At 35.9% G+C, this 11,267-nt stretch overlaps 1 protein-coding gene across 5 annotated transcripts in view; it reads left to right on the forward strand.

Annotated features, from left to right (window-relative positions):
- The window catches only part of mob2a (MOB kinase activator 2a), a 50,978-nt gene extending 40,542 nt beyond the window's left edge, over positions 1-10,436 (forward strand). For all 5 annotated transcript variants that reach the window (XM_079859430.1, XM_079859428.1, XM_079859429.1 and 2 more), the window contains exons 2-5: positions 3,469-3,632; positions 5,238-5,331; positions 9,044-9,168; positions 9,960-10,436. In XM_079859430.1, the coding sequence (XP_079715556.1) occupies positions 3,469-3,632; positions 5,238-5,331; positions 9,044-9,168; positions 9,960-10,231 (655 nt within the window). In that variant the 3' untranslated portion in view covers positions 10,232-10,436. The remainder of the gene's footprint in view (positions 1-3,468; positions 3,633-5,237; positions 5,332-9,043; positions 9,169-9,959) is intronic.
- The last annotated feature ends 831 nt before the right edge of the window (positions 10,437-11,267 follow it).

The raw sequence follows: 11,267 nt of genomic DNA on the forward strand, positions 1-11,267 counted from the left end.
GTATTTATATATAGAAAATAATTATACACTGCACACACACATATATTATGTAAAAACAAACTTTTATTTTAGATGCGATTAATCGCGATTAATCGTTTGACAGCCCTAGTTTTTAGTCTAGATTAGGCTTGCTGCGATAGTCAGTGTTGTGTTCAGCCGCAACACCAGTTACATCACTAGCCCACCACAGCACCGCCCTCAATAATAATTTTGTTTAGTTAGAAAACAGACACTACAATTAAAAACTAAATGTGTCTGGTCAATGCAACGTGAGTCGAACGAGTCGCAGCACAGATCAGCTGCAGGAGTCAGATTTCATTTATCACAAGAGTGACGCGAGCTGACTGACAAGACGATGACGGAAGATTTGGTTTCAAAGTGAAATGTAAAAGCGCCTATTTGGCAATATTTTGGATTTAATCCACATGCTAATAAACCTGCAAAGGATTAGTTGTTTGTCATTAAGAATAATAATGAACCCACCATTCAAGCAATTGCCGCCCTCGAATTATCGCAAATTCGCACAGGTAGTCATAGGAATGAACTGAAACTTATCCGTAGTCTAGATTTAAACTAGAGTGTGTCTGAGCCTCGAACATTATCAGGAAGGCTATTCCAGAGTTTAGGAGGCAAATGCGAAAACGTTCTCCCTCATTTAGTGTACTTAGATATGGCTACTGACAGATTAAATAAAAACATGGTCGTGATAGCCTTTGATTTGTCTAATTTCTTCAAGCGGACATATTTACCATGTTTACTATGGTAATGTTAGCGCGCAGTCCTTTGCATTGTATAAATATTTTTTGCCTTATATGGTGATCAGAATCCACATCGGATCACAAACAGAAGGTATTCAAACATGAAAGTGAGTTTTGAGCTAAAATGGTTTTAAAAGTCTTTATGTTAGCTGGTAGCCATATGGAACTCTGCCTTTGTTCGTAACCACTCCTCAAGCCCGGTTACTTTATTGGTTTTACTTTATTTTGATGGTTTAAATATTCTGTTGACTAGAGGTAACATTGCACCTACATGCCAACTAACTCTCTTTAGACAGAGTGTTAGTAGAGTATTAGTAGACTGGTAGGGTAAAGGTTAGTAGAATAGTAGAATTGAATCTCAGTAGAATCTCAGTTGGGGAGCATCAAAATAAAGAGTTAGCAGATATTCGCTATCTACTAATATTCTAATGAGAGTTAGGCTAGTTGACATGTAGGTGCAACGTTACTTATAATCAACAGAATGTCTAAAGGTGACCGTCAAAATAAAGTGTTACCAATTTTATTTGAAATATGGAAAGTGAAGCTCATCCTAGTTTGGAATAATTTCATGAACTGAACTAGATGTTTCATTTTCTGCTCAACCGATATCAAGAGAAAACAACTATTTTACTATGTGCCAATTTTGTATTTATTCGTATGATGTGGATTATACCGAAACATAACATTTTTAGAAAAAAAAAATAAGGTCCTACACCCTATCCGTCAGTGGGACGTGAAGCAACATCATACGAAAACTTGCTGAGTAATAACCTCCTTTTTTTTTCCGTCTATATTTCCTTCATTTTTAGAATTTTTCAGTATCTTTGACCACAAGCAGTAAATTAGCTCATTGTGTGAATTCCCTTGGTGATTTATCTTCATTCTATTTCCTGTTTTACCCGGAACACTAATCATGTGTAGTTAAATGGAATGACATGCAACTAAAGTTGAAGTTTACCAGACTTCCCACGCTCCAATGATGTTTGATCAGACCGTGCTCCACGATTAACCCTTTTAGACCTTTGACACGAGTCAATTCGAGACCTTGATATGGATGATAAGATCTTTCCCGCTCGGAAGCAATCCAGAATCCCGCTAATCTCACAAACCATTCCTTTTGTCTTGGCTTCAGTTTAAAAACACTGTTTATGGACTTTGGTCTCTGCGATAAGTCCTCTTCCTGCTCCGATGATGGAGTGTTGTGTGTGGGAAAGAGGAAAAGGTGAAGGTGGTCAGAAACTTGAGGTTTGGGAATGAGGGAATGTTTACAGTGCTGAGAGACTTGAACAGGATATCAAGTTGGTGGGTGAGCAATAAATTCGATTCCTTTGTCCGAAGCAAAACACTGATTTAAGGCTGCAAGGAAGAAAAGAGTTAAAATGAGTGAGCAGTAAAGAGAAACTCTACCTAATTTGTTCACATAAACACAATAAGCCAAATAGGGGTCGAAGCGAGCGCAAGGAAAGGATGTAAATTCTTTATAACCCGTCCTTGCCTGTGCTCTTGTTATTAGCTGTTTAATGACCCCTATAACCTTTGTCCCAACCAGCTGCGGGATCTGCCACAGCAATGCGATTCTGGCATTTACATGTTAAAACTAGCACTGGAAGTCTGTTTTGACACAGGAGTTTGAAACAGACAAGAAATGTGGTTTACTGCAAAGAAGCGGAGATGTAGGACCACTTTGGGAAGTTTTTTCAAAGTGTTTGGAAGTTCTTACACTTTCTTGTCTGGGTCGATTTATTGTTTCTATGAGGTTTACATATCCAATGACTTGAATGGCCTCTTTTAAACAAAAAATAAAATAATGTTAAGCCTTTTTTTATGATTTACAAATTTAAATCATATAGTAAAAATTCCAGCAAATTGAATTGAATAATCCTTGCGTATTAATTTTATAAATTAAGAATTTTAAATGAGTAAAAAAAAAACTAGAGCTTAAAAACATTTTGTATAAATTTTAATGGGACAAGACAATGGACCATTTAGTTTGTGATTCGTATTCATAAATAAAATAAAAATGAAATGAAAATGTTTAAATTTGGGAATACATATCACAAACTAAATGGTAAGATTTATAGAAAAAAAATGTAAGCTCCAGTTTTTTTAGGAGGCCTAAAGTTCTGAAAACAAAACATAAGAAAAGAAAAAAAACTCAATGACATTCATAAAAACTTTTTTTTTTTTTTTTTTTACCATTTTACTACTTATTAATATTCGAAAAATCTTTGTCTACCAAGTCATGTGGTGCAGCCAACATGCATCACCAACAAAACAATTAAGGAAATGACATCATAGAGAGGATCTCTGCAGACACTCATGACTGTGCATCAAAGTCAAAAAGCCTCTTAAAATATCAGATAATTTTACTTTTGGGCTATCTTACTTCAGTTCAAAATGTCATGTGTGAATCCCCAAAAACTCATATTTATGAGCAAGCATTTCATGATGTTTGTGAAAAAGTAGTTTTTACATTAAATAATGCATTTTAAAATGTAATAAATTAATAAATAAGATGTGTACACCTCACATATATGTAAGGTGTAAGAAAAATGTTAGAAAATTTTAGTAGTTACACCATATGTCATTTTTAAATGTTTGAAAACCTGTGCATTTGGTGCCGCTACTGACAACCAGAAAAACGCACTTCAACTTTGTTCCACTCTGTGCGTCTCATCTTAACGTGTCTCTCTCTTCTCCCGTCTTGCAGGAAATCCAAAACGAAGCCTAATGGAAAGAAAGCACTCGCTGAAGAGAAGAAGCACTACTTGGAGCCAGAGTACACAAAAGTGCGGGTCATGGACTTCGACCTGAAAGATTTGGTGGCGCTTCCCACCAGAGAGATAGACCTCAACGAATGGCTCGCCAGCAACAGTGAGTTCCTAACCAAACATTATGGCTGTTATGAGTGTTTGCCCTGTATTTTGAGGCTGAGAGTCTTTGTCCGTCTTCAAAAATAACCTTCTGTCAGGCAGGAGTTTGTAAATCAGTCGCATTTTAGTGTGTGTGTGTGCAAAGTACACAAAGCCATTACTGAGCACCACCTTCTTAAATTGTTATTGCTGTGAAAAGAGAGAATTTGAAGGAATAGTTCACTTCAAAATGAAAATTCTGTCATCATTTACCAAACAATTAATGTACCCCATTGACTTCCATGGTATTTTTATTCCTACTCTATGGAAGTCAATGGGGTCCATCAACTGTTTTGTTAACGATATTCTTCAAAATATCTTCCTTTGTGTTCAGCAGAACAGATAAATTCACACATGTTTGAAACAACTTGAGGGTGAGTAAATGATGACAGAATTTTCATTTTTAATTGAACTATTCCTTTAATTATGAGCCAAATTATTTCTGAAACTAATGAGATGGAACAACAGCAACAACAACAAAATACCAGAGACTGCAACAACAACAGACGCACACATTGACAAGCGCTTCTGTGAGGGGGTTTTGAGAGCCGCAACTTTACTAAAAGAATACAAAGACATTTTCATCGGTAATTAAAAGGAAATGTTTGGGGAAAAAAAAGAGTTACAAAATACTGCATGTTAACTAAGGGGCTGTTTACATGTCAATGTAAATGTCAACTAAAACGTAAAACTTTTTATGCGTTTTGGCTGTTTGTTTACACGACAACGGCGTTTTGGGGGCCTGAAAAAGCAAACTTTTGAAAACGGGTTTCTAAGTGCAAGTTTTTGAAAACGGTCTTCGTGTGAACAACGAAAACAACATCTCTGAAGATGGTGACATCATGCACATGCGTATTACGTGTTCAGTCTATAGTGTTTCATCGCCATCTACTGGCCTGGCAGCAGAATACAGTTTTCAGTCGTTTTCGCGGATCCGTGTGAATGGGGATCATTTTCACTATGGTGTCGTCTGTACACGGAAAACTCAAAGGAAAAACTTCTCCGTTTTAAGCATATTGTTGTCGTGTAAACGTACCCTAAATATGGTCCTTAGCGTTAGTGATTTGAACAAACCCCTAACCTTAAGTATAAACCCCTAACCAGAATGACTTCTAAGTGATTGGACTTATTATTTTCACCTGGCGAACAATAAAACGTTCAAGTTTGATCTTAGCATTTTGCTAAGCTAATGACAGGATCGTCAAATAAAATCAAACCCAAATGATGTTTAAAATGATACATTTTTAATTGCACAACTTTATTTATTGTTCATTTAGAGTATTGGATAAAACAATTATTTATAATCAACATTTCTCTTGCCTCAGCCACCAACTTGAATTTTTTTCACTAAGCTTATCACAATGTATTTTGGGATTTCCTGCTAAAATGAGGCATCTTATGAGGCACCATGATTTATTTGCTACGTTTTTGAACAGACTTCATGCTATGACTCTGATGCCATAAAACGCTGCCTTCATAGGAAGTTCTTAAGCTTTAGTGATTGTGAAATATCAGTGAATGTCTCGTCACAACTTCTCTGAATGCCTTTTCTTTTGTCCTTTTGCAGCAACAACCTTCTTCAATCTCATAAATCTGCAGTATAGCACAATCTCAGAGTTCTGCACAGGGGACACATGTCAAGCCATGACGGCCTGTAATACGTAAGTCCTTTCATTTTCATTTCTCTTTCTCTGTTTCGTCTGTCTTTCTAGCTCTTTCTTCCTCTATGTGTGTCCTGGGCGAGAATCAGAAACCTTCTTTTTACGAGAGCTGCATTTGAAGGCCAGATCCCGGATCAGCACACTGGCTTTGTAAGAATCTGGGTTTGTAGGTCTGATTCGGGTTAATGCATGACTGGAATGAAAGCTGACACACATTTTACTGAAGCCAGTGCTTGTTTGGCTTTCAGATGTGTTTTGAACGAGAGAATACAAGGGAACTATTCTCAGAATTAGAGGTTTTGTAACTTTGTTTGAGGCGGAACCAATTAAATGACCTTAAAAGCCTATAGTTAAATGTTCCCACAGGCTGAATGGGTGTTAAAGAATTACTTGTGACAACATTTACCTTTCAGCTTTAGTCTCTTGACCAACTCTGTGAAAGTAATACTTACTTTTTACTTATTTTTAAGAGTAAAGAGTAAAATATTGTGTGATTTCAATTTCCCAGAATGAATTTTGCGCTTTCTCCTTACCTAGACTTTTAACAACTTCTCTATACTATATCACAAGTATCAAGAAAATCCAGCGAACAGGATGTATTTTACCCAATAACTTAAATAACAACACATATATAATATTATTATTATTTTTATTATTTAGTTAGTTATAGTTCTAGTTATATTTATTTGTAATAGCAACTATTATTATCCTATAATGATATTTAAATGTGTTTATTTGAAGAATTTGTAAAGTTACTATAAGAAATATTTGGTGTCCCCAACTTTTCCATCTCACCAAGCATTTTAGAGAACAACTGAATTTCTATAAAATAGTTCAAGCTCGATTGTGATGGAAATGAGATGCTACAGAGAAGTACATCCCTGCCAGATAGTGAGAAATGTCATCCATTTTAAGAATTTTTACTGAAATTACAAAAATACTCAGTAATTGAGTATTTCTTCACACAGTTAATTGACTTATTGAACGTTTTCTCAGAATAAGTGGAATATCATAACCGTCACACACAATATCAATAATCCACCCTCATACATTATACCAAAATCCATTTAAAGGTTTTCAAGGAGACCTATGTCTTTTTTCAAAGTCTTGATGTTTTTGGGGTCTACTAGAATAGGTTTTCACATTCAAAAATGTAAAAAAAACAAACACATTATTTATCACATATTTAACAGTGTTACAGCTCCACTCTTCCCAGTCTGTCAGTAACGCTCTAGTTCCTGTCTCTATGAGTAAAGCACAATGCGCTCTGATTGGTCAACTGGAGCAGTGTGTTGTGATTGGTCAAGCTTTTTGAGCGTGTTTGGGAAACGTCGCACTCCTTACCATAACCACCAGTTTCAACACAACTAACGCGCCTCGACCAGGCCTCATATGATTTATTATGCGTATGCCTTTGGCGGGAATGTATTATTTAAATGAGGAATATTGTGATGTGTTTGTTCCCGGCAGAAAACTCATGACTACAATGGAGGCGTTTCAGGGAGTTCAGAAACGGCGACACTGATATAGAGAATAACTCCTGCTGGGTTCACTGTGATTTGTAACTTTGCAGACCTTTTTAATGCTCAAACAGCAACATTACACTAAAGAAAGTTAAAAATGTAAAAAAAGCATAATAAGACCCATTTAACACTGATCGTTTGAAAACGTTTAATTTTGAAAACGAAGCATTCAAAAAATGCCCCAATTGTAGAATCACTCGTCTCGAACAGAAAGTCCCACAAGTAACCATGTTGACTTTTAAAATCTTTGCTCAACTCGTTTGCCCTGTTTGGTCGGAGCGAGTTCTGGGTGTGAGGCGCTTAACTCCTCATTTACACACTGACCCGTAGAACCACATGCTTGACTATTCATGGACAAGATTTACCAACACGCAGAACACTAACAATTGCGCACTAACCCCAGGCATACCATGGAGGGCAAGGATGGGTGCGCTCAAAACACAAGCCTTATTTCAGTCACCGCCGGCTTTACAATTGATAAATCAATTACTGATGAAAAGACTGGGAGGAAAGAATGGACAAATAGACCTGATGTTCTGTCCCTCCATTTGTGATTTAGTGCCGAGTTATGTGGTTATATGCTGAGGTATTTTATTAGTATGATTATTGGGTGTTTCTTCAGTCATGGACACAGGGGTTGATTTTTTTATTTTTATTTTTTCCTTTCTTTAAATTACATTTATTTTTTTATTATTTTCAAATTCTTTTTATGCATAAATGTTGTCTTATTGTCTCAGACTTTCAATCTTACACTATAATTTTTTTTTTAACTATGATAATCTGAACAGTGAAAAATTGTATATTTCTTTTGCAGATATTTATATCAGTTTTTACAGAAATTATGACAGTCCCTCAGTTATAGCTTTGCTCCTAATAATCAAATATTTTATCAAATGTTAATTTATATGTATTTTTTTTTTTACCAGTAAGACAATTTTAGTTTGATGTAAAATGTGAGACAAGTGATCTGTAAGGAGTTTAAGGTAAACATAATTTGTGAAAAGCATATTTTTAAATGTGGAATTTTTGATAAAAAAAAAAAAAAGGTTTTTATTGGGGTTTTTTTTGGTGTGTTTTTTTTTTTTTTTTTTTTGGTGTGTTTTTTTTGGAAACATAAAATGCTGGCTATAAAATTAGCCTTAAAAAGACAATTTGGCCATTTTATTCCAAAAATGTTTATAATGTAGTTTTCACCACTTCATTTTATTAAACAAACAACTGATTTACAAAAACACTGTGGTGAAAATGTTTGTAACGTTTTAAAAAAAAGACAATTCTCCTGTGATGCATGTGGACTGTTGGACATTTTTTTTTTTTTTTTTTCCAAACGTCCATAGTTGAAGAAACACCCTAAAATATTTTCTACTTGTACTATGCGATAAAATGTGATAAAAAGTAGAGTTTTGTACAGGTAGGTTTAGTACTTGAAGTTATGAAATTAACTGCCGCCATTTTCACTCTGAATCTGTAACTCTCCACTTTAGCTTACATTGACCCTTATTTCACTTAAAGGGATAGTTTCATTAAAAATGAAAATTCTGTCATCATTCACTCACCCTCATGTCGTTCCAAACCCGTAAGACTTTCGTTCTTCTTCGGAACACAAATGAAGATATTTTTAATGAAATCTGAGTGATTTCTGTCCCTCCATTGACCGCTAAGCAACTACCACTTTAACGCCCCAGAAATGTAGTAAAGACATCATAAAATTAGTCCATGTGACTCTTGTGGTTTAACCTCCATATTATGAAGTGACGCGAGTGCTTTGTTTGTGTTCCGAAGATGAACAAAAGTCTTACAGGTTTGGAGCGACATGAGGGTGAGTATTAATGACAAAACTTTCATTTTTGGGTGATATCCCTTTAAACAAGTGATTTTTATTTCATCCGTTTGGTTCATGCTCATGTTTGCTCATGCGTTGAATGCATCAGGTCACTGGGTCCTTGCATGGTGTACGGTCAGTTATGCGGACAGTTTGCATTCCAAGAGATTTGTAATGTCTACACCCAACCCCCCACCCCCCCAACCCATGCTACCCTCCCAAACTGAGCAATCCTCCTTAAAAAAGGTGATAGCAGCCACATTCCAGTTGTTTTAAACCGTAAACTGTTGTTCACTTTGTCCTAATGTGCTGGAAATGTGACTCACAAGAGGTGAATTTTAATTTTAGTTTGTGGTCTTTTTCACAGAATATACTACTGGTATGATGAAAGGGGGAAGAAGACGAAGTGCACAGCGCCTCAGTATATTGACCTCGTAATGACTTTCGTGCAGAAATTAGTGACGGACGAAGAAATCTTTCCCACAAAATATGGTGTGTATAATTACTGCCCTCTTGCAGTCGTAATAGAGAACTACACGATATGAGATTTCAACGTTTGAAGTAAAAGCCCTTAGATCAGTGGCGCCCTCTAGTGTTCATAGAGTAGAATGAGCTTTGTGAAAATAACTGATCTGGGCTTTCTCCTTGATTTACTTTTTTTCTCTTGCAAGAAATAGCCATGTATAATAGAATAGGGTCATGGTAAAAACGATCCCTTTATGAGGAATTAAAAAATATATATATTAGAATTATGATTTATAAAAAGTAATTTAATAACAACTTGGTTTAAGGTGTCCATTTTACAGTGTAATTATTCATTTAAGTACTGTGTAATAATAATTAGCTACATGTATTTACTATAGGATTAGGGGTTGGTTGCATGTAATTATGCATAATTTATAGTTATTACTACAGTAAATACATGTGTAACAAGGACACTGTAAAAATGAAGTGTTACCAATTTTTTTGTAGTCATAGTATAGTATATATTATTTAAACAAACAAACAAATATTTACAAATGTTTTATTATTTATTTTTAATTCACTGACATTTGATTTAATTTCAAACAATAAATTAAATGAATCATTTGAGTTTTAATTAAACCTGATTATTTTAATACAGTTTTTATTTACTTTTTTCTAAATTATAGAAAAATTATAAACATTAGTCATTCGTGAATAATTTGTGAATAAAACATTATTTTTAATGAACAATATTTATTTTTTGATTAATAATTAAAAATGAAATATAATCAATTAAAAAAATCTCAATTCCCTTTCAGGCAAAGCCTTTCCCAACTCGTTCGAGTCCCTGGTGAAGAAGGTGTGCCGGTTCCTGTTCCACGTGTTGGCGCACATTTACTGGTCGCACTTTAAAGAGACCGTGGCTCTGGAGCTGCAGGGACACTTGAACACACTGTACGCACATTTCATCGTCTTCGTCAGGGAATTCAACCTGATCGACCCCAAGGAGACCTGCATCATGGACGACCTGTCGGAGGTGCTGTGCGCCCCCCTGCCCCCCCTCCCACACAATCACGTGACCGAGAGATGAGCCAATAGCAGACCTGACACAACTCCTCGGAGGAAGATGACAGAGAAGAAAAGCGGGAGGCCTCCTTGGACGGGCCCCTCCATCACTTTTCCCTCACCGTGTTAATGTGAACTGATCAAAAGGATGGGACGGGGGACCGCTGGTCTGCAGGTCCTGTACCAGCACAGATTGGTGTGAATGTTTAACAGGACAAACAATCTGTCAACATTATCATTTATATAGGAACATTTTATATTTTTATTTGCTTTTTATTATTATTATTTTTGCGCATAAACCCTTGGAGGTTTTGTTTTCTTTTAGGGAATGGTATTTCAGCTCGGCTCTCGTCAGTGCCTTAGATATATAGCTAAGGTATTGTTTGTTTATATGCAACACTGTTTCGAATATGATCCTTGACCTCTGGCTCCCCCTTGTGGAGGGAGTGACGTCACGCACCGACTGACTGTTTATGATCTCTGCAGCCTTATTTCACCTTTCTCTATTCCAGCCATCATTCATTGTCCATTTTCCTATACGTTATCTAAATAATTTCCAGCGGTTCAAAAATGTATTCTTTAGCCTTTCAATATTATGTAAAAAGGGTATGATGGTTTGAATGATGCTTTAGAGAAAGTCTGGACTTGTGTGTAGGTTTCTGACAAGGATACCACCCCGAATGCAACATGCCCACATCTGGGACACGTGGATTCCACACGGCCCAGATGTGGGCCGGATCTGGGCCGACGCTATGTTGCTGTCTGGGATATCCGCAATGTCTGCTCGCAAAGATGATGCAGACAGGGACAAATATTTGTTGCATGGCAGTTGACTTGCTGAGTTGTATTGATGAGAGAGCACATCCTCCATTATTTTTTTATTTCACTTTTTATCTGTCTTTTTTTAAATGATCAGAGGTCATGAATATTGTGGCAGAAAATGCACATTAAGTCCCAACCCCCCAAGAAATAGATTGTAACTATATATATATATATATATATATATAAAAAAAAAAAAATCACAATAATTGCCTTTAGCGAGAGAGCATCTCTCCTCCTTA

This window comes from Squalius cephalus, assembly GCF_949319135.1.
Source record: "Squalius cephalus genome assembly, chromosome: 23".
Taxonomy (NCBI): Eukaryota; Metazoa; Chordata; class Actinopteri; order Cypriniformes; family Leuciscidae; genus Squalius; species Squalius cephalus.